Source organism: Bos javanicus, chromosome 7, assembly GCF_032452875.1.
Source record: "Bos javanicus breed banteng chromosome 7, ARS-OSU_banteng_1.0, whole genome shotgun sequence".
NCBI lineage: Eukaryota > Metazoa > Chordata > Mammalia > Artiodactyla > Bovidae > Bos > Bos javanicus.
Window position 1 is genome coordinate 73,481,326 of NC_083874.1, and position 23,965 is coordinate 73,505,290.

Sequence of the window (23,965 nt, forward strand, 5' to 3'; positions counted from 1 at the left end):
AAAACACATTTAGTCTCACCAGGGAGGCAGTTATCCAATGTGCTGATGTGGTCACAGGGTCTGTTTTATCCTGCCTTCCTCCAGGAATCACCACTGTCCTGACAATGACTACCCTCAGCACCATTGCCCGGAAGTCTCTCCCCAAGGTCTCCTACGTCACAGCGATGGATCTCTTTGTATCTGTTTGCTTCATCTTTGTCTTCTCTGCTTTGGTGGAGTATGGCACTCTGCATTATTTTGTCAGCAACCGGAAACCAAGCAAGGACAAAGACAAAAAGAAGAAAAACCCTGTATGTATCATTTCTCATTGGGCCCTTTGACATTTTTATGCCGAGAGATCACCTGGCTTTGTTTCGGTTTGGCCTTGCTTGGCCTATTGTGGGCTATCCATACTTTGGGCCCCAAGGTGAGGACAGCATGTGTGAGTTTGGCCAGGCTCCCAGGATTCATTATGGTCATCAGTTAATCGGGAGAGACCTGATTCACTGAGGCAGACTGTAGCTCTCTTCATTTCACTGGGAGAATAACCATGACTGGAAACTGCATTCATCTTTTAGTAGCTGTCATTTTAGGTTTCCCTGATTTTCAGCTGTCTGACTCTTAACTATAATGTTTTAAAATTACTGATGTTTTAAGTCCTTCATCCACTGCTTTCCAATAGGAAGCCATGAGGTTCTTAAAGTTTCAGGGATCACCATACTTTTTTTTGCAAATCATTTAGTGTGTGTGTGTGTGTGTGTGTGTGCATTGCCAGAGGACTTCTGTTGGTTTTATACTCAAAATATGTATTTTTAGCCTCCCTGTGTTATCATGTTCTTGTATATAAATGAGTATTATTTTATATATATCTTATGAGGCTGCTGTGAGAAATAAGTGTAATGGATATAAAAGACATTAAATAGTACCTGGCATTAAAATGATGATGATGGCTGATGTTGATGATTTATATAGTTACCAACCTGGATTGAGTTCAGTGATTTGGAAACAGGTAAGAACACTTTACCTTGCCACCAAACTTTAAACAGAGTTGAAGAAGCACATTTATAAAAGCCTAACATAATTGTTTTGTATTATGGATGCTGAAAAGAGCACGTAGCTACGCATTTGCCCACTTAAATCCAGTGTTTGGTTCACAGGAGGCCCGATGAAAGTGAAGGTGCATTTCTTTCCAAAAATGGGGCAAAGGAACTTACCCACCCTCCTGAATTTATAGCCTTTCCTGGTGAGGGCCATGACAGTGGCTAGCTTTCTGACCCATGGACTTTGGGGAGCTGAATTATAACCACTGATTCTAGCTGATTCTAGCCTGAATCCTGATGCATCTTCAGAAACCCAGGTGAAATTTGACAAATGGCACACGTTTATTTGACTGTGAAACATTATAACAGGTAAAGAAAGATGCATCATTGTTCTTGATGATTAATGTAAAAGAAATGCTTATCTTCAATTTCCCGATCACTACACTTTCTGCAGCCCCTTCTTTTTCTGTATGGCCTCTCTTTACCTTTGCATCTTTTCTTTTTTTTTTTTCCTCCAATTTTATTTTATTTTTAAACTTTACATAATTGTATTAGTTTTGCCAAATATCAAAATGAATCCGCCACAGGTCCTTAGTTTATTTTCCTTGTCGTGTTGTTTTTTATTTTCCCCCCTTTCTTCACTTGCCATTTCATTTTCCCCTCAAATTCCCTGCCAGTAGTAATAAGGCAGTGAGGACTGACAGTTGACAAAGCCCTTTGGCCCTTTCTATTGCAGAGTGGATTTTGTTGCAGAGACAGAAACACTTGGATTCCTTAGACCAGGGTCCTGGTCCTGAGGATGGCAGAAAGAAAAGGTGACAGAGGAGAAAAGGAATTGAAGAAACTGCAAAAGTGAAATTACCCAAGAACTCTGTGCACATTTCCCTTTTAAGCCAATTAGATGATTTATCAGAACGAGCTAGAGTCCAAGTTGTGACTGAGAAGCTAAAATTTCACTTTCCCATTTAATATGTTCTTGGGTTCATTATGTCAAGACTCTCCTAGTTAAGGCCTCCTTAATGATAATCAGAAAATAAAATCAGCATTTCTATACAGGGAAAATAGGCAACAAAGCTTCCTTACAAGTGGGCAGCACTGAATTTTGTAGTTAGATCATTATAGATTAATTTATCAAAGATTTCCCTAGGAATCACCAAAATTTCATTTTCCAAATTAGGCATATACTTTATTCTAAGCTCAGAACTGTCCTTCTGTGTTTATAATTTCAGTTCATTTCACTTGCTATGTTTTCAAAATGTATTTTTAATTTATCTTATTTTGTCTCTCTTTTTTTTTCCTTTTTTCCCTTCTTTTAATTAAAAAAATGCGATTCTCTTTTCTGTCTACAAACCCAAAGCTTCTTCGGATGTTTTCCTTCAAGGTATAATGTTTTTGGAATGGAAATTCACTGCATGCAACTGCTGGATCTAACTATTAATGCTTACATGGTGTTTTATTTATTTTTTATGAATAGACATTTAAGCATTCTACTAGAGATAACACATTTAAGATGGAGAAAGTTCTTTAGAGTTTTAGAGTTGATTCAGCAACCCTACATTAATTCAGAGGTTTTGACCTAACATGAGACTAAAAATCTCTAAGCTCTATGAGATGTTATTAGTGAAGTGGGCCTCATTAGACATCAAAGCCAAGACTTACCCTCTCTATGCAGATAAAAATGGAATCCAGTTTCACTGGTTGTACCTACCAAGTTCCATTTATGTCCTAAAATTTAACTCTGTAAGTCCTAATTCAAAAAAGGATTGTTTTTCAATAAGTACATATAAAAATTTCCATTGGCCTGAACCCTACCTTTTGGCTCTATAAAAATGATACTGTCTTTGAAATGCTTTAGATTAAAACACCCATCCCTTCCTTCCAGGGTTATCCAGGGGCCTTTTGGCTCTATCATACAATATTCAATGAGATTTCTATTCTCAGCTGAACTTTCTGATAGCTGATTCAGAGACAATAGAGTTCGTATATATATCATTCCTAAAACTAACTTACCAAATTAACATTAAATAAATTGAATTTTCTAGCAATTTTATAATTGGTGCAGCAGCAAAGATTAGATTAACATTTAATTAATTGGTACTAGTTTCTTCTCAAATCCTCAAGAGAGTTTGACAGCTAGTAACATTTAAAAAATTTCACTCACATGTAGTTTAATATTGCTGACATTCTGAAGCTTCTAAAGGGTGATGTTAGGCAAAGTACTATATTACTTTAAAGTATAAACCCTACCATTGTGGTATAAACTCAGGAAGCTTCTGTATTTATACACAGCTTAACATTTTCTGTTAAAAGCGTTTAACACATTTGCTCATTGTAACGGGATTTACTATTTGCCTATATAGATAAGCATGTACACAAAATTTGATTTCACAATTGACTCATTTTTATTTCTCTATCCTACTCACATGCAACACCATTAAATGCCTTCATGTAACCAACCTCACATCTAATAGTTACTAGAATAAGATTCCATGTAGTTGTTTGATTTAAATCTTCAAACTTTGAGTTCTTTTGGTGTTCAATCTTCTTGCTATAGCTTATTAGCTTGGTGGTATTATTTTCAGCTGCACTGCTTAAGCTCAAAATTTGAAATCTGCAACTGCTATCCTTCTAAGTTCAATTTCACCATTGTAGATCATGATGTCATAGCAATTCCCTGAGTACTCATTTTCAGATTCATCATTCGCACACTGGGGACATTGTGGAGACATGGTCTGGGATTTATCAGGTAAAACTAACTCTTATCCCGCTCCTTCCCTACTCCATCTCAGGCCCCTACAATTGACATCCGCCCACGATCAGCAACCATTCAAATGAACAATGCCACACACCTTCAAGAGAGAGATGAAGAATACGGGTATGAGTGTCTGGATGGCAAGGACTGTGCCAGTTTTTTCTGCTGTTTTGAAGATTGCCGAACAGGGGCTTGGAGACACGGGAGGATACACATCCGTATTGCCAAGATGGACTCCTATGCGCGGATCTTCTTCCCCACTGCATTCTGCTTGTTCAATCTGGTTTATTGGGTCTCCTACCTTTACCTGTGAAGAGGTATGGGTGTTACTGATGTGGGTCTTACTCACTAAATCTCATGAAGAGAAGATGTCCTTTCTAAGTCTACTTACATAATCCCCTGTGTAGTTTACCATACTTTGAATTTGTTTCCGTGTTCCAGCCTGGTAAATTGTATTCATGTCATATTGTTTGCACCCAACTCTCCTATGCTAAGTGTAATTTGAAGTGTAATGTTTGCTGTGTCTCAAAACCTGCAAGGCAAAGTGAAATTAGAGCAAGAACATTGAAACAAAACAAGCTTTTCTTTCAGCTACAACAATTGCAATTGTGAAAGCCAATATTATTTACAATGGTGTTATCCTTCCTGAATTCAAAATACAATTAGATGCAAAAGACCCAAAAGTGTACCCTCTGTTCTGGGATCAAGTTGTGGTAAATTTGATTCCCAAAGGATATCTCCCTAATTTGAGAAAAATCACAACCTGCTTTAAATATAGGAACCTAGACTAGAAATCTATTATATCTCCCTTCCAAGATATGAAGGAAACTTCCTCCACATCACATGTACAATGATGTAAATATTTCAGTAACATAGAATGCTTCAAGTTTAATGCATGCATCTCTAGAGCTGAAACAAGTGGACTGACGTTAACATCATATTGTCTTTTATTCTGTGTCTTTGGGCTCTAAATGAATCATGAATGTAATTATATGGGTTTGGGTTTGGAACAGGAGAGAGGAATCTTCTCCCTCACGCATGAAGATTCAAACATCTTGTTTTGTTTTGTTTTTTTTTTTTCCTTGTAAGACGTATTACAACACTAAGTAAATACAGACTGGATAATTGACATTTGCCACCTCGAAATATGCCCAATTTCATAGAGTATAAAGTAAATAAATGTATGTGCTTGCTACTTTTTCTTCTTTTTAGGATATAGGTCATCACAGAACTTACGCTCAAGATCTGCTTCCCGTGACTGTGAGTGCCTTGTGGGCAGAATCTTTGTCATCTCTTCTTTGGGTCCTCAGCACCATGTAGAGTGCTCGGCACACAGTTGGTGCCAGTGAATGTGGTTTGAAGTGAACTGGCTTTAGATGCCTCTGATAAAGCTCTCTGAACTGGTCTGGAACCAGTGATTCACCTTTTCACACAGGCGTTGTCCAGTGGTATTTGATCTTGTAGAAGTAAACAGAAGGATCCAAAGAACTTTGACTATTTTTGTTCATTATTACACATTTACTTTAGGCAAAGACCATATTCCTTTTAGAACAATATTTACATCCTATATTTCTGTACAGAAATGAGTCTACCAGGGCATAATTAGAATCTGTGTAGTATGGTTCCAGGTCTGGGGGTGAGTCAGTCCTGACCCCCCACTTTTTCACCGAGGACATAGACAGGAACAACAGGAGTCATACCTGACTGGTGTTCAAATGCAGTATCCTTTGTTCTGGGGAAAGCAAAATGTACTGAAGTTTACATTTACAAGATTAAAGAAACCTGAAAGACTTAAAAGGCAGTCGAGCCTATGACTGTGTCCCCATTTGACCAGACTGTACTCACACGAAGTGGCTATCCCAGGCTTAAGACTTGATGAGTTGAGCTCCGTTTTCATGTACTCATCCTGAATTCCTATTTTTCTAAAATTGCGTCCTTCACCAGTTCTGCCTTTTGGCAATCATTTCTTTAAGTCAGAATTCAATCATAGCTACAGATAATCTACAAAGAGTAGAAAAGAAGAGAAAGTGTCATTGTTAATAGAAAACCATGTAAAGTCATCATCAGGTCATCTGGATGAATCTTGAAATACATATAGCTGCCAAATTTACAAACCTTTACTGTATCAGTGCTGTAGTATATAACCTCAAACAGGTGTAAATAGAATTAATTATTTTCTTGTTTTGAATTGTTAACATATTAAATGTTGACTCTTTGGGAGAGTTGTTGGCAAATTTTCAATGACAAGAAAACATGTTGTTATTGTCAACTTGAAATGTATTCCGTTAATGGGGACATTCAAGAAAAAAAGATAGCTTTCCAATGTGTGCATAGTATTGGCAACATAAATATATATTATATATAATCTGATTCTTAATTATCAGCTGCTCCCGGTCTATGTATATGAAAACCTTTTCACAAAGGGAACTGCCTAATATGTGGACTTTTACAATAAAAATGCTGCATTCTAAGCCATGGCATCAGGTCAGTGGTTGGTTGGACTTGTTTGTCTTAAAAGAGACAAACTTCACTTTCTGTTTGTCTCTTCTCTGATCCCTCTTCTCTGTCTCACTCCCCAACACTGCCTTCCCTTTATGTAAATTTTAGTTGTGAGCAGTGTGATCATGTTTTGCATGATACTCACTTTAAAGAAATTAAGAGATGGTTTTTGGAGTGTGGAGTAGAGACATAAAGAAACGGCATGAAGGAGTAGCTCAAGACTTCTGTGCCTAAAACTTTGGTGAGGCTAACAAGATGGACACTGGTGTCAGCCATCAGTGGGATCCCATGTCTACCAGAGACCAGCTGTTTCACAATTGTCAGGTCAGCCTGTATAAGCCTCCATTTTTCCAGCTATGAATTAGGTGTAGTAAGGCCCGCCCATGTGGTGACACCAGTGCTCTGCTGCTGGGCTCCTCCCACTCCCATCACATCAGCTAATAGCATCTGGCAATATTCAAATATGTCTTAATTGAGGCCCTGTAGCATGATGTTTCATTTTGAAAGCGTAACTGCACTGCAAACCATTCTTTATACTACAGGCTGACAATCTAAGTTGTTATTGAAAAATCTCACATATTATTCTCAAAGCCAAAGAACCTGTCTCTGTAACCACCCCCTCAAATTAAAAATATAGGGAACCATGCTCCAGAGACAGTATCATATTTTTAAGTCCTCTGAATTCCTCAGAATGGTTAGCATGCTGCTGCTGCTAAGTTGCTTCAGTCGTGTCCAACTCTGTGTGACCCCAAAGATGGCAGCCCACCAAGGCTCCCCCGTCCCTGGGATTCTCCAGGCAAGAACACTGGAGTGGGTTGCCATTTCCTTCTCCAATGCATGAAAATCAAAAGTGAAAGTGAAGTCGCTCAGTTGTGTCCAACTCTTAGCGACCCCATGGACTGCAGCCCACCAGGCTCCTCCGTCCGTGGGATTTTCCAGGCAAGAGTACTGGAGTGGGGTAACAGTTAGCATAATCCATTAAAAACCTAGCTACCCTACCTTCCTCTTGCTATCATTCTCTTGGCCCCTCATGTCTTCCTGCATTCAATTTAAACATCTATTTCTCACCTTCCAGACACACAAAAAAATTAGTTTTCATTTCAGTCTTGTTTCCCATCTAACTCAATGCCTTTATTTTTAGCTTCCATCCCCTTTTTAAAGTCTCAGTATTATTCTGACTAGTAGCAATGCTTTTTGTCTCTAACAAAGGTCAAATTACATTTAGCCAAATGATGTGGTCATTGGGGATTATGTCAAAAACTGCTATCTCTATGCCTTGTCACTATGGATTTTTGTTTAACATGTAGAAGAAAGAAAGAATGACCTACACCGATAGCTCTGCTATATAATTTTAATGCTCACTGAGTTGCCAAAGGTCACACAGTTAATGGCAAACATGGAACAGCCACCCAAGCATTACTCTTTCTACTGACCCTCACGGTGTTTTAGGATTTGGAAGTCAAATCTGGAATACATTATCTTCCTCTTCATGCTTTAAGATCTGTCAAATTTGAAGATGCCTTCTTTCTTTGATCTTGACTTCATTTTAATTGCAATGAGACAAATTTTAAAATATGTAGCAACAGAGTTAAGTTGATGGATTCTACATTTATTTCATTCTATTTCTAGTCACTTTCCAGTGTTATTCACTGCTTTCAGAATTCTGCTTGAAAGAAGGGATCTCCAAGAATCTGAAAAGTTCTAGACCCAGACAGAGTTGCCCCTTTTTCTCTCTGGGTGTGGAAGAACAGAAAACCAGAGTTTCTTATATTTTGTCTCTACTGGCTCATTCTTTCCACTGTATCCGAAAAGTGGTAGAAGTACTCTATTAATACTTGGTCTGAGGTTAGATACCAATTACAAAATCCAGTTGTGATTTTATTTTTCTCTATTTGGGTTTTTTTTAAGTTTTCCCTTACTATTGTTTTTGAAACAAAATGGAAAAGCAGACACTCTTACTCCAGATTACACAGGTTCAAATCCTAGACCTGTCAAGACTTAATATTCAATGTTTCTCTACCTCAGTTTCTTTTACAATAAGTGACTGAAGTAATACTGAGGAGTTATTGGATTTTTAGTAATTTTCTTTAGCACAGATATGAAATATCATAAAACAAAGAGCAGGAGGCTCATAGTCTACTTGGCTTAAGAACAATGATTGTCATCTATGAAGTTAATTACTACATTGTTCTGCTTTGTGGGAATGCAGTATTATCATCCCATATTTGGGAAATTCACGTACATAAAGAAAATTATAGAGCTAAGTGTTAACAGAGGACTACTCTCAAGTGGAACAGTATATTATTTAAATCACTGTATGTGATATGTATGAAGATACAAACGTTGATACCTTTTGAAAATTAAACATGATTTCCCTTAAAATATTTAAATCCCTAAAAAGATTGTTAAATAAACATGTGTAACATAAATAAATATGTAGTTCTATCTTAATATAGTATTTTTGTGATATAAATCAATACATTGTTTTGTAGATGTTTCAAAAATCCTTAGTGAAATGAACATGAGGACTCATTAATCACTACCGAGGGCTCTGCCCATAAAAAAAAGAAAAAAAATGTCACTGGACCAAGAATGGAGATTTTTAAGTCACAACTGAAGTTCTTCCAATTTTAGTTCCTTCTCCTGACATGTCTTAATTCTATCACTCCTCTCTGTTTATTATGGTATGATATTATTGATTACCATCTACCATTTAGATTCTCCTAAACTCTGCCATCGGAGAAGGCAATGGCACCCCACTCCAGTACTCTTGCCTGGAAAATCCTATGGGCAGAGGAGCCTGGTGGGCTGCAGTCCATGGGGTCTCTAAGAGTCGGACACGACTGAGCGACTTCCCTTTCACTTTTCACTTTCATGCATTGGAGAAGGAAATGGCAACCCACTCCAGTGTTCTTGCCTGGAGAATCCCAGGGACGGGGGAGCCTGGTGGACTGCCATCTCTGGGGTCGCACAGAGTCGGACATGACTGAAGTGACTTAGCAGCAAACTCTGCCATGTCTCCATATAGATATCTTGACACATCTGTCCTATTTCCTCCTTGAGTAGTTTCTAAAATAGTGGCATATTCCTAGAATACCTTTTTCAGCTCAACATACTGAAGAGTCACTAATTAAAGATTCTGCCTGGTTCAAGAAGTCTTTCCAGTCTGAGTAAAGTATAATAGGCTATTTTTTTTTTTTCATCCCTTCCAGTACTTGATGAGATTTTTGAATAGTCTAATCCTAATATTTATCTCAGCTAAGCACTTAAATTCATCTAATCCTCTTAGTAAACACATTTTAAATGAACAATTCTGTGACAAGAATATGATATAAATAATTCACTATCCATTTGCATCTTAAATCAGGTTGTTTATCTTCCATCTATCTCCCTGCTATGCAAATTTGCCTCATAGGTTTTTTTTTTTTTCTGTTATTTGTAATTTTTATGGATCTGAAAATAAGTGACCCATCAAAAAGTTTTGATTAAGCATCTACTGCAATTCAATATAAAGCTTTCAATAAGTGCATATTGCAAGCCTCATACAGGTCACTGTGATGTAGGACGAGATACATTTCAGGACATGGTCTGCATCAAAATGTCCATAATATGATAGAGGAGTCAGATAAGAATGCAAGTAAATATAATGAAGCTGTGCAAAATAGTTGTAGATAGAAGAAACTGTTCTAATTGAGGGTGAAATCAGAGAAGATTCCCTCTGTAATACAAAGCATTCCACCATGTGTGAGAAGGACCCATTACTGCTTTAAAGCTTTCTTTCTGCCTACTAAGGAAAGCCTTGTAGAAAATTTGAAAAATATGAAAATGCACAAAGAAAAAAAATGTTATCCTTTATCCACTAGCAAGAGTTAACCTCTAAAAGCATCATTTATCTTTTTCTCCTTTTTCAGTTTTCTTTATGTATTTAAACAGATAGATAAATGATATATAGATAAATACTATAGAGGCATAGGTAAAAATACACAATAGATATGCTTTGCAGCCTGATTTTTCATACAGTTAGGCATGAATTAACAAACATTTTCTGGCATTCTATTATTATATCATACATCTATATTATAATTTATTTAGCCAGTCCCTATTCTGTTTATTTTTGTTGTTATAAATAATTCTACAATCAATATCTATATATATCTCAGATACTATATGTATTTCCCAGAATTTTCATAGAACAAACACCAACAATTGGCTTTGTTGAATATAAAGGCATAAGCATTCAACAGAGTCTAAGCAGATATCAGAAGGTATACTCAGAGAGATAAGTGAAGAAAAATGAATGGAGGGGTTATTTGCAAGGTTATGGGCAAGGTTAAGATCCACCAATAAAAGGATGCGGTGGTACCATGGGTCTACCAGGAGTGGAAAGTCATTCAGTTCTGTTCAGTCGCTCAGTCATATACAACTCTGTGATCCCACAGACTGCAGCACGCTGGGCTTCCCTGTCCTCCACCAACTCCCAGAGCTTGCTCAAACTCATGTCTATCATTACCATCTGAATTAGTGTCCTATTGCTCCTGTATCAGATAACCACAAACTTAGGGACTTAATGACAGCACAAATTCATCATCACCTCTGAACGGTGGAAGTCTCACTGGCTAAAACAGAAGTGTCTTCTAAGCTGAGTTTTTGCTGGATACTCTAAGGGAGAATATGCTCTTTGCTTTTCAAGTTTATAGAGGCTCCCTGCACTTCTTGGCTAGTGGGTCCTCTTCCATCTTCAAAGACAGCAATCACATCAGTACAACCTGTTTCCTTCCTCACATGTCCTGTTCTAGCTCTGAACTCTGACCTGCAAGAACCACTGAGATAACATTGTCACTTAGTGGCTCAGTCATGTCTGACTCTTTGTGACCCCATAGACTGTAGCCCACCAGGCTCCTCTGTCCTTGGAATTATCCAGACAAGAATACTGGAGTGGGTTGCCATTTCCTTCTCCAGGGGATCTTCCCAACCCAGGGGTCGAACCCAGGTCTCCCTCATTGCAGGCAGATGCTTTACTGTTTGAGCCACCAGGGAAGCCCAAATAACAGCACCCAACAATCCTGGAAAATTTAAATCTATTCATCTCCAAATCCTTAACTTAATCCCATCTACAAACCATCTCCCCCCACCCACCCTTCTTTTTTTTTAACCAAATAAGGTACATTTATTCACAGATTCTGAGGATTAGAACATGAGCATCTTTGGGGGGACAATTATTCTGCCTATCATACCTCTCTAGTCCTAACAAGAGGAAAGAGCCGTAATGAGACCCAGAACATGCTGCAGAACAAGCCAACAGGAGCTGTGACTTTGGACAAATGATACAGCCATTTCCAATAGTGGTCAGACAGAGAGGGAGGGTGAGGATGATTACCCAGAATTCCCTTCTCCTTCATAAAGCAGCCTGTTATTTGATCAGTTGGTCAAACCAAATAGATAGTGGAAGACAAGGAAACCCACTCAGATAGTGTGGGCAACAGAGGTTAGCCTCACTGGGGCATACTGCATAGTGAGAGGGTAGAAAGTCAATCTAGAGGAATGGATGGAAATTATCCAGAAAATCTCTCCCCAAATTAGCACATAACAGCATAGTCTCTTTGTTTTGTATACTAGTTATCATAATTCTCTGATGATAAAGGTGATATTTATGTCATTTCAATGGTTTCTATTGCATGAAAAAAGTAATCGTTAAAAAGAATCACAGTGGAATTCTAGAGACCATGTATTCTATTCAGCACAAATAACTTTCCAACTGACTTTACAACCATCAAGCAAATGCCTTCAGAAAACTGCTTTCTGGGAGTTAATGTGGGTTAATAGCCATGGCCCTATGGTGAGCCCCATGGCAAGGATGCCATGTCAGGCAGTGATTTGCAGTCCAAAGCAGCCTGGAGATGTTTTACAGACAGTGGACCTTCTGATCCAGTATTTCTCATTTGCTATTGCTCAGTTTTAAAACGGCAAGGCTTCTGAGTCAGTGTGAACCCAAGGATACAATTCTGAGTTCAAGGCTAAAAATAGCAAAACCAGTCTTAATAGCAAAATAGCAAAAATAGCAAAACCAAAATGACTAGAGGACAATTAAAACTTAATTGATATAACTTAACTGGAAGTGATTACAGTTGAACCATTTGGAGACCAGATAAATTCAACAGGCTCTTTGAGCCTAGTGTCCAGCCATGTACAAGACTATGACTGCCTCACTGAGCAGAGTCCTCACTCCTTTGAAAGTCAGGAGAGGAAGTAAGTCCTCATTAGGACCAGATTTTAACCCTCCTGAACAGAAGATTGGGCAAGTCTACATGGTACTTCAGTTTAGTTCCTTTCCTCTTCTAAACATCTACTGACTCTGTCTTCCCTTTCACTCTTTGATTATTTTTTTTTCTTTCCAAAAAAGACTTGATCCCTTTGGAAAGTAATGAAGATGTGACTCAATTCAGTAAATACATTAAGCACCCATCATACGCCAAACATTGAACTATGCTTTGGAGCTGTCATGGCATAGGGTTTGTCTGTATAAAGTTTACAGTATCACGCCGAAAAGTATTAAATTTGAAATGCAGTGCTGCTGCTGCTAAGTCGCTTCAGTCGTGTCCGACTCTGTGCGACCTCATAGATGGCAGCCCAAGAGGCTCCCCCGTCCCTGGGATTCTCCAGGCAAGAACACTGGAGTGGGTTGCCATTTCCTTCTCCAGTGCATGAAAGTGAAAAGTGAAAGGAAATTCGCTCAGTCGTGTCTGACTCCTAGTGACCCCATGGACTGCAGCCTACCAGGCTCCTCCGTCCATGGGATTTTCCAGGCAAGAGTACTGGAGTGGGGTGTCATTGCCTTCTCCGTGAAATGCAGTAGTTGGTAAGAATTATTAATGCATAACTAATGATTCTGATTACAAAATTCTTATCCCTTCTCAGATCCAATATATGAGAAGTTGCCATGGGGCACAAGATAAAGGATCTTGATAGAAAATGAAATCAATTTTATTCCATCTCTGTTTTTTTTACAAGTAAATAAGATTGTAACCTTAGGGGGTGGAAAATCGGCTCAGACTTTTCTAATGAGAGATATGGACCACATGGAACTCCCAAGTTTACCTCTAATATCACATATAAACTATGCATGAAATTTCACATAAACATCACAAGTACCAGTACTTCCTTTGAAAAAGAATGAAGAGGATGGATATAGTTCATTATCAGCAGACCTGTTATTATGTTTATTTATATTTATACTAGTTAACTTTACAAAATGCAGTTCTTACACTGGTCACAAGTTTTACTATACAATTCCATGTAGAACAAAATTAAGATAACATTTTAGCACTTGGAAAATATTCTACAAAGATGTATGAACAGAATAATCCAATTGTGAAAATTAATGCAAATCCATATCCATTCTTCATTTCTTAGCTTGAGATTATGAACTCTGACCAGATGAGGAACCCCTTAATGCTATTTACCCTAATCTGTGCTATATACATTTGCCAACCAAGATTTAGGCACACAAAAATGGTCTTTTTGTCACGTGACCTGAAATATCAGTTTTCTCCATTCACAGCCTTAATACCTTTTAGCCTTATCTCCCTTGACTAGAGTCACATGATCCTTGAGCTGCACAGAGATCTTAGTCACTTTGAAGGTCAGCTTTCAGAGAGAGCTTTCCAAGGAAAATCAAGACTTCTTCCACCCATTCCAAAATGAACCGTGAAAGCCACATATGTTCAAAGCAAATCAGGACCTGCAGCTTTTCTGGGATCCTAACACTGGGTACTTCAAAGTAAAGTTCTGAGTGGACTACCTGGTGTATTTTAAATCAGAAAACCACAAAGATAACTTCCAAGTTTGTTAGCTAGACAGATAGATTGATATAGACAACAGATAAATTATATGAAAAAATGATAAAAATATTTATGATGTTTAGAGTTTTGGAGATCATTGCTTTTTAAAGAAAATCCTCATCTGAGTTTTCTAAAATCCTCAGTTATTCACATGAATTAATCTTATAATCAGAAAATGGATATGTTTTTAAATTTTAAAACTGCTGTGATAAAATCTAGATTTTAAAAATACATTTTATGTAGTCAGCTTAGAAAAGAACTTTCTTAGAGAACAAGACACTCTTCTGGTAAAGCAGACTGCAGTGGTACATACATATTCATACACACAAAACCACACATACAAGAGAAAGAGTTTCTTTAAATGTTCAGTGTTCTGAAAACCAGAAATAGAGCACGTTCACTTTCTGCTATAGCTCACACACATTCCCTTTGTCCTCTTCTCCAGGCCCTTCCTGTGTCAGATGGCATTTCAAGAAGCTATTTGAAGACAGCCCTTCCTACACTCACACCTCCACTTTCATTCTTCTCTTTCTGAAAAATACAGAAAGTGCTCAAGGGAAGAACCAAGGTAATAGCTCTGGAGATCAGAGTTCTCCTTTCATTTCCATCATTAGGGGAGCTCATGTGGCAACAGTCAGTCTGTGTTCCACCATCCCACAGTGTGGTATTCAATGTTTCTACGGTGACAGGGCCCCAAAAGTGGGTTATGGTAGCCCTCCTCCAATTAGTCACAACTACTCTGCTGTGAGGCTGATGGAATAATGTTGCAACATTCCTTTTCCCTAATGTGGACTGCTTAAGAATGATTAAACAGTCTGCTTTGCCCTCCACAGTACCCACACAGAGATAATGAAGTGACCTGTTTAAAGGACACAGTGGAAGGTGCATATTGAATTTTTTTTTTAATATTATAGATCCTCACATCTTACAAGGACCTTGAAGGTCTTCTACTTCATGCATCTATTTAATTTTTCACTCATTCAAAATATTTGTTAAGCACTTAATAAGTGCTAGAGGCCCTTCATGGATCACAGCCTTGTCCTGGCAAAGGGGCTTGTGTAACTCAGTGAAGCAGTGAGCCATGCCATGCAGGGCCACCCAAAACACTCTCCAAAATAGTGGAGAGTAATTACAAAATGTCAGAGAGAGGAGTGAATGGCAAACCATTCCAGTATTCTTGCCATGAGAACCCCATGAACATGAATAGTATGAAAAGGCAAAAAGATAGGACATTGGAAGATAAGCCCCCCAGGTCAGAGGATGTCCAGTATGCTACTGGGGAAGAGCAGAGGATGATTACTAATAGCTCCAGAAAGAATGAAGATGCTGAGCCAAAGCGAAAATGATGCTCAGCTGCTGATGTGTCTGGTGGTGAAATAATGTCCAGTGTTGTAAAAAACAATATTGCATAGGAACCTAGAATGTTAGGTCCATGAATCAAGGCAAATTGGAGGTGGTCAATCAGATGGCAAGAGTGAACACTTATATTTTAGGAATCAGTGAACTTAAATGGACTAGAATAGGCGAATTTAATTCAGATGACCAATATATCTACTATTGTGGGCTAGAATTCCTTAGAAGAAATGGAGAAGCCCTCACAGTCAACAAACGAATCCAAAATGCAGTACTTGGGTGCAATTTAAAAAACTACAGAATCATCTCTGTTAGTTTCCAAGGCAAACCATTCAGTATCAGTAATCCAAGTCTATGCCCCAATCACTAATGCCGAAGAAGCTGAGATTAAATGGTTCTATGATGACATACAAGACCTTCTAGAACTAACACCAAAAAAAAAAAAAAAAAAAGGTTTCCTTTAAATCATAGGGGACTGGGATGCAAAAGTAGGAAGTCAGGAGATACCTGGAGTAATAGGCTTATTTGGCCTTGGAGTACAAATGAAGCAGGGCAAAGACTAACAGCTTTGCCAAGAGAACACACTGGTCATAGCAAACATCCTCTTCCAACAGGAGAGGAGTCTACACATGGATATCACCAGATGGTCAATATTGAAATCAGACTGATTATATTCTTTGGAGCCAAAGATGGAGAAGCTCTATACAGTCAGCAAAAACAAGACATGGAGCTGACTGTGGCTGGCTCAGACCATCAGTTTCTCATAGCAAGATTCAAGCTTAAACTAAAGAAAGTAGGGAAAACTACTGGTTCATTCAGGTTTGATCTAAATCAAATCCCTTATGATTATAAAGTGGAGGTGATGAATAGATTCAAGTGTTTAGATCTGGTAGAAAAAAGAACTATGGAGAGAGGTTTATAACATTGTTCAGAAGGAAGTGACCAAGGATATGCTCAAAATCCTTCAAGCTAGGCTTCAGCGGTACATGAACCAAGAACTTCCAGATGTACCAGCTGAGTTTAGAAAAGACAAAAGAACCAGAGATCTGCTGGATCACAGAAAAAGCAAGAGAATTCCAGAAAAACATCTACTTCTGCTACATTAACTAAGCTAAAGCCTTTGGGTGTATCACAGCAAACTAGAAAATTCTTAAAGAGGTGGGAATACCAGAGCACCTCCTGTCTCCTGAGAAACCCATATGCAAGTCAAGAAGCAACTGGACATGGAACAGCAGACTGGTTCAAAATTGGGAAAGGAATATGACAAAGCTGTATATTGTCACCCTGCTTATTTAACTTCTATGCAGATACATCATGCAAAATGCCTGGCTGGCTGAATTCCAAACTGGAGTCAAGATTGCCTGGAGAAATATCAATGACCTTGGATATGCAGGTGATACCACTCTAATGACAGAAAGTGAAGAGGAAGTAAAGAATCTCTTGATGAGGGTGAAAGAGGAGAATGAAAAAGCTGGCTTGAAATTCAACATTAAAAAAACTAATATCATGGCATCTGGCCCCATCAATTCATGGCAAATAGAAGGGGAAAAAGTGGAAGCAGTGACAGACTTTATTTTCTTGGCCTCCAAAATCACTGCAGATGGTGACTGCAGCCATAAAATTAAAAGACTATTGCTCCTTAGAAGGAAAACAATGACAAACCTAGAAAGCATATTAAAAAGCAGAGACATCACTTTGCCAACAAAGGTCTGCATTGTCTCAACTATGATTTTCCCAGTAGTCATATACGGATGTGAGAGTTGGACCGTAAAGAAGGCTGAGCACTGAAGAATTGATGCTTTTGAACTGTGGTGTTGGAGCAGGCTTTTGAGAGTCCCGTGGACATGAAGGAGATCAAACCAGTCAATACTCTAGGAAATCAACCCTGAATATTCATTGGAAGGATTGATGCTGAAGCTTAAGCGCCAGTACTTTGGTCACCTGATGCGAAGAACCAACTCACTGGAAAAGGTCCTGATGCTGTGAAAGATTGAAGGCAAAAAGAGAAGAGAGCAGCAGAGATTGAGATGGTTGGATGGCATCACCGACTCAGTGGACATGAATTTGAGCATACTCTGGGAGGCAGTGAAGTACAGGGAAGCCTGGCATGCTGCAGTCCATAGGGTTGCAAAGAATCAGACACAACTTAGTGACTGATTCACTGATTCACAGTAACTTAGTGAACACACACAAGTGTTAGAGGTCATGTTCCATGCTGAGGACAGAATAATAAAGTCATAGAAACGGGCTTCATTTTTAGAAAATAAAGTATTCCATTATTTAATAACTAACTGACTACATGCTGTGTATGAGACACTGGGGCATTAAGTCTAGAAGAGTAAACCTATAGCAAAGGTAGGGATCTATACATATTGTATACTTGCCCAGCCTTCAACTGCCAGCTCCTAAATTTCTTTGCCTGGGTGCATTTGGGTTGGTTATTGCAGTTAATTTTGTTTTTTTACATGGTAGGTTACAAGCGTTAGGAAATTAATGTCCTCTCTTCCAATTCCCTGACCTCTTCTCAGTTACCTTCAAAAGTTAACTGAGGGGAGCTGGTGGCAGGGTGATTAACTACACTGTTTTATCTGGGATAAAGGGATTACCCTGTGCTGAAAGTGTAACTTTTAGCATAACCAAGATAGTATGTGAATATGCCAACTCTGTCCTAGCCTGGGATAACTGTAAGGCACAGATTTTAAAGTGGCTCCCAGAATGCCTCAACATGTTAATATCCACTTATCCAGAGTGGCACTTGAACTCTTCACTGTCTATTTAGCTTCCCTATTTCACTTCCTTTTTGTCCCCAGTTTCCCAAGACACCTGTAAAATTATCTGCACTTGAATAATCCCTCTCTAAGGCTATTCTTCTAAAGAAAACAAGGCTAAAATAAAGTCATGATACCTATTCTTAAAGGAAGATAAAGTGTAGTTACAAAGTCAGACAAGAAAATGGGCAATGACACTAGTGTGATGAATTCTATTATCAGGAAAACCACTCTGCACTCCAGAAGAACATAGGGGGATCTTGGTTAGAGAGAGAGAAGGCTTGTAAGAGAAAACTCCATCTAGACAGAATCATGAAAGATGGGTTACAGTTAACTCACTGAATGGAGGAGGAAGAATAAAAATTTTAGGCCGGAGGAAAAAAAAAAATCTTGTTAAAATCTTAGAATGGAAAAGAAAGTGCACCCCACTTAGGGATCTATGAATAGGGTCCAATGGTTGGAGCTTAGAATGAAGTAAGCAGTTGGACAGAGAAGAAGAAACAGATTTAAAGAGGTACTAGGTCACTCATGAATGACCTTTCCTCGCCTGGTAAGGAGAGCAGACATTATCCCGAGGGCAGCAGAATGGCATTGACAGGCTTGAAGTAAGCAAGGAAATGACATGATTGGATCTGACTTCACAAAATCACTCAGACTGCATTGTGAAAAGTGGATTGGAGGGGTCATGACCTGAAGCGGGGACACCAGCTAGGAAGCTGCAATTCAGGGGAGGGTTAATAGTGTTTTGAACCATGGGGATAAGTAGAATGTGCTGTATTTTCAAGGTATTAAGGAAGGAGAAGTTAGAAAATTTGTGATTTACTAGATATGGTTTGTAAGACAAAAATTCTTGCTTGAGTAAATGGAAGGAGATTGGAAAATCATTGCAATAGAAAAATAAATGAAATATTTCAGTTTAGATCTGTTGGATTTGAGTTTTTGTGGAGAAACCCTTGCATATTTATCATTAGAAGCAGTATTAAAAATAAATAATGGTAAGGAATGGGGAATCAAACACATCTGGATTCTAGCTGTATGCAGTGAGTAATTTATTAAACATCTTCAAGACTCAGTTCATTCATCTTAAAATGGGGACACTTTATGGTGAAATAACTCAAGAAATGGAAATTTCAGAGAATTTGGTCCATGGTTATTTCTCAATTATTATGATCTTTACATTTAATAGTAGTATTATCATCCAAGTAGTGATAATATAGTAGATGCTTGGATCTGAGATATTTAGATTGGAGACAAGAAGGGGAAAATGAGATAAAAGTATAGTCTAAATTATTAGAACATAAAACAGTACATGAAGATCAGGGAATGAATATGATAACTGAAGGAAAGTGTTTAGAATAAAAAAAGAGTAACCCTGAGTTAAAATAAAAGAAAATTCTTACAAGGAAGCCCAGTAGGACACAGCAAGAAAAGTGTAGCATCTCAGCAACCTCAATCCCTCTGAAGTTCAGTGTGATGCAAGGAGAGGTTCATGAACTGATCAGATTCTGCACAAAGGTTAACTCAACCTAGGACTGAGAAGTTTCCATTGAATTTAGTAGCCAAGAAGTAAACAGTGGTTTTATCTACAACAATTTCAGCTGAGTGGAGGTGGCAGAAGTCAGACTGGAGTTGTCTGAAGTACAAATGCAAGGTGAAAAAAATAGAGACAGCAATTGTAGGCAACTTCTTTAAGATACTGGGATGTGGAGGGAAGGAGAGAGATAAGAAAATAGCTCTAGGGAGCCTAAAAGAGGTGAAGGCAAAGTTTAATCTTTTAAAGATGGGAGAGAATTTCACAGGTTTAAATACTGTTGAGAAGGAGCCAAAGAAAACCAAGGTTGAAGACTAAGAAAATGAATTCTATCAGTGATGACCCAGATTCTTAAGGAGACTGAATGTAGTGGGACCTGATTCATAGGTGAAAGAAAATGCCATTCACTTCATGATTGAAGAAATAACAACAAAAGATTGGTACTGAGGTGTGTGTGTCATTTGTCAAAAAGATATTATGCACCTGATGCATCGTAAGATCCAGGAAGGAGATGGAAGGCGATAAATATTGACTGAGATGGTGAAGGGTCACAGAATAAATCTAAGTCACGCAAATTCACAAACACCAATCCAGATACAAAGAATCAGAATCTCTGTGTATCTGACCCTAAGATTATATTTTTAAACAACATCCTAAATAATTTCTATGAAATAGAAACATTTCCTGATTCATGAAGAAGCATTTGGGAAGTGACTTAGTTGGCACTAAAAAGAACAGGTGAGAGAAAGAGATGAAACAAGACTATGGAGATCAGAGGAAAGAGATACTGAAAATAGCAATGTCCAGCTTACTGGTGTTGACTGAAGGTCAAAGGTCTTGAGAACTGATAAAGACTCAAGTTATGTTGTTGGATGAGTGATCCATATAGACACTGAAGAAACTGAGATTTTTTTAGGACTTAGAGTGAGAAGCAAGGCTGTAAGTCAGATATTTAATTCTCCAGTAAATGATGAGGAGCAATAGGAAGATCTGTAAATGTCACCAGTGAAGTAAGCAGTGACAGAGCTGAAAGTCATACTTCTCAAATGATTTTTATTATTTAACCTAATGTTATATATTAGAAAGGTGTAAATGCCTGGAATAGTTTCTCAAAACCAAGAATCATTGTGCTCTCATAAAGCAAATGTGTTGGTACAGAAGAATAAATGGAACCAGAGAAACAAAGTAAATTTTTCTACATGAAATTCCTTTGATTTCTGCTTTAATTTGTTCTCCCTTACATCACCTCTATATTTTACAGACAAAGAAAGGGAGACCCATAGACTTAAGTAACTCGACAAAAGTTAAAAAGTTAGCCAATGATAAATTACATCTAAGACACGAGTATCAAATGTGCTTGCCAAAATACCTCACTGATTTATGTGAATTTTCAAGAGTCTTGTCTAGTTGTAAAGGATAGACAGCAATAGAGTCAAATTTGCCAGGGTTAGTTACTATGGCCTGAAGCAGAGTTAACCAGTATCGAGAAGACTGACTTACTGTCTAATCACTTAACCTGAGCACTTGGGAGAATCTAGCTCTAAGAGGTTAAATTGTTTTCACTCTGAATTAGTTTCTCGGTTGACAATGAAGGAAATTAATTCTCTCACAATCCACAAGGCCAGAAGGTCAAAATCAAGTTGTCAACAAATCTATGCTCCCTCCAAAGGCTCTAGGGTAGAATTCTTTCTTGTCTCTTTTGGTTTCTGGTGGCTCCAGGATTTTCTTGATTTTGTGCCTGCGTAACCTCAATCTCTGCTTCTGTCTTCACAGGGCTTTCTCTTCTCTATGTGTCTTTCTCTATATATATATGTGTTTTGATTTCTCCTGGATAATTAAATATATACATAAATATATACACACACATAAATATATATAAAAATATATACATAAATATATATACATAAATATATATACTATATATATATAGTCTATTCAGGATGCTATAACAAAATAATATAGACTAGATGTCTTATAAACAAGAAAAATTCTAGATGTCTTATAAACAACAAAAATTTATTTCTCATTGTGTTGGGAGCCTGTGAAATCCAAGATCAAAGTGCTGGCAGATTTGATGCCTGGTGAGAGCTCACTTCCTGATTTAAAGATGTCCATCTTTTCACTTTGTCCTTACATGGTGGGAGGAGACAGGGAGCTCTTTGGGGCTCCTTTTATAAGGGCACTAATCCAGTCCAGCAGGGCTCCATTCTTAGGACCTGGTCATCTCCCAAATGTCCCACCTCCAAAGACCATTGCACTGGAGAGTGGTTTTCAATGTACAGATTCTGGAGGTACATAGACTTCAGTCTATGGCAGTCAGTCACCCGTCTCTCAGCTAGAATTCTACCACTGGTGAATTATAACACAGAAAGCTCCATTTCTTGCTCTACAAGCAGCTTTGAGGTATCTAAATTATTCACAGTCTCCCATAAGGGCTCTGCGAGTCATTAGATGATCATTATATAATGTTGTTAGTCCACAAACAAGGAAATGATATACCAGGGGTATAGAAGTTAATAAACAGCCTAAAATATTAAGGGTTAGATCTCAGGGATTCTGTAAATTCTCTAAACTTGTGTGTATTTTTTCCAACTCAAATCAAAAAAGAACCTTCACTGTACATAATTTGAAAGAAATGTTGGTGGTCATGTTCATCCTGTCCTGCCTACTAACATTTCTCTCCAGACTAACTGCATCAATTTAGACTCTCACCAGAAAAAAATGGGAGCGAATAATGTTTTCATACTCCTGCTGATACATAGTACCTTACAATTTTTAATATTTTTTCTAAGCTATTGCGTGTGAAATTGTGCTGCTTTGTTTTAAATTGCATTTCTTTTATACTCACGAGTTTCCAAATCTTTCCTTATCTTTGTGATCATGCAAATCTCTTTTGTAAATCAGCTGTTCATATAAATGATATGTTTTTCTTCATATCTCTTTATTTATTCTTCTTTTTGATCTTCTTCATAGTAGGCTTTGTTTTTGTGTGGTCTGCATAGCTAGCCTTTGTTATAAATGTGTAGATGTTGTAAATACCTTCTCTCAGTTTGTCCACTGTTTTTTAGACTTTCTGTTGTGGCATACGGAAGTTTTCAATTCATTGTCATTAAGTTTCTGTATTTTTTCTTCAGCAAGTTTTCCCTAAGCAGTGAATGAAAACTATATTTGTATACTTAATTGTACCAGTTCTGTGATTTTAATTATTTTTAAATTACTTATTCCTATTGGAATTTATTTTTATGTGATTTAAAGGATTTAGTGTATATACTGAACTGCTTAATTCAAAAAAATTATTCATGAACCAATTACCTCCCACATTAAAGTACATGCTATTCTGTTTACAATATCCAAGACACAGAAGCAACCTAAATGTCCATTGACAGAGGAATGGATAAAGATGTGGTACATATATACAATGGAACATTATTCAGCCATTGAAAAGAATGAATTATGCCATTTGTAGCGACATGGATGGACCTAGAGATGCTCATACCAAGTGAAGTAAGACAGGGAAAGAGAAATATCATATGATATCTCTTACAAGTGGAATCTAAAGAGAAATGATACAAATGAACTTATGCACAAACCAGAAACAGATTCACAGACTTACGGTTACCAGGGGTGAAGGATGGGGGGAAGGGATAATTAGGGAGTTTAAGATCGACATGAACACACTGCTGTATTTTAAATGGATAACCAACAAAGACCTACTGTCTAGCACAGGGAACTCTGCTCAATGTTATGTGGCAGCCTGGATGGGAGGGGAGTTTAGGGTAGAATAGATACATGTATATGTATGGCCTAGTCCCTTTGATGTCCACATGAAACTATCAAAACATTGTTAATCAGCTATACTCCAATATAAAATTAAAAGTTAAAAAATGTATATTCTTCTTCTGCCATACAACATCAATATATATTTATTTTCAGAATCTGTATCTGATCTATTTACTTACTGGTCTACCAGAGCATAACATAATGTCCACACAAATTTATAAAGGATATGGTAATATATAATATATGCCTTGCTGAAGTTATGTTAATATAAACTTGAAGCAGCCATTAAGAAGAGATTGATTATTATAAGCAACATACACCCATGTAATATGTTACTATGCAGCAGCTAAAATAAAGGTGTCGATCTAAGCTCACTGACATTAAAAAAATCCATAATACATTGGTAAATGGAAAAAGCACACTGT

General features: G+C 37.7%; 1 protein-coding gene across 2 annotated transcripts in view; it reads left to right on the plus strand.

Annotated features, from left to right (window-relative positions):
- GABRG2 (gamma-aminobutyric acid type A receptor subunit gamma2) overlaps nt 1-6,246 on the plus strand; it is a 130,328-nt gene extending 124,082 nt beyond the window's left edge. Inside the window, exons 8-10 of one of the 2 annotated variants that reach the window (XM_061424256.1) lie at nt 85-290; nt 2,377-2,400; nt 3,809-6,246. In XM_061424256.1, coding sequence (XP_061280240.1) covers nt 85-290; nt 2,377-2,400; nt 3,809-4,084 — 506 coding nt within the window. In that variant the 3' untranslated portion in view covers nt 4,085-6,246. The remainder of the gene's footprint in view (nt 1-84; nt 291-2,376; nt 2,401-3,808) is intronic. The other variant, XM_061424257.1, reaches the window with a different exon arrangement.
- Nucleotides 6,247-23,965: the final 17,719 nt, after the last annotated feature.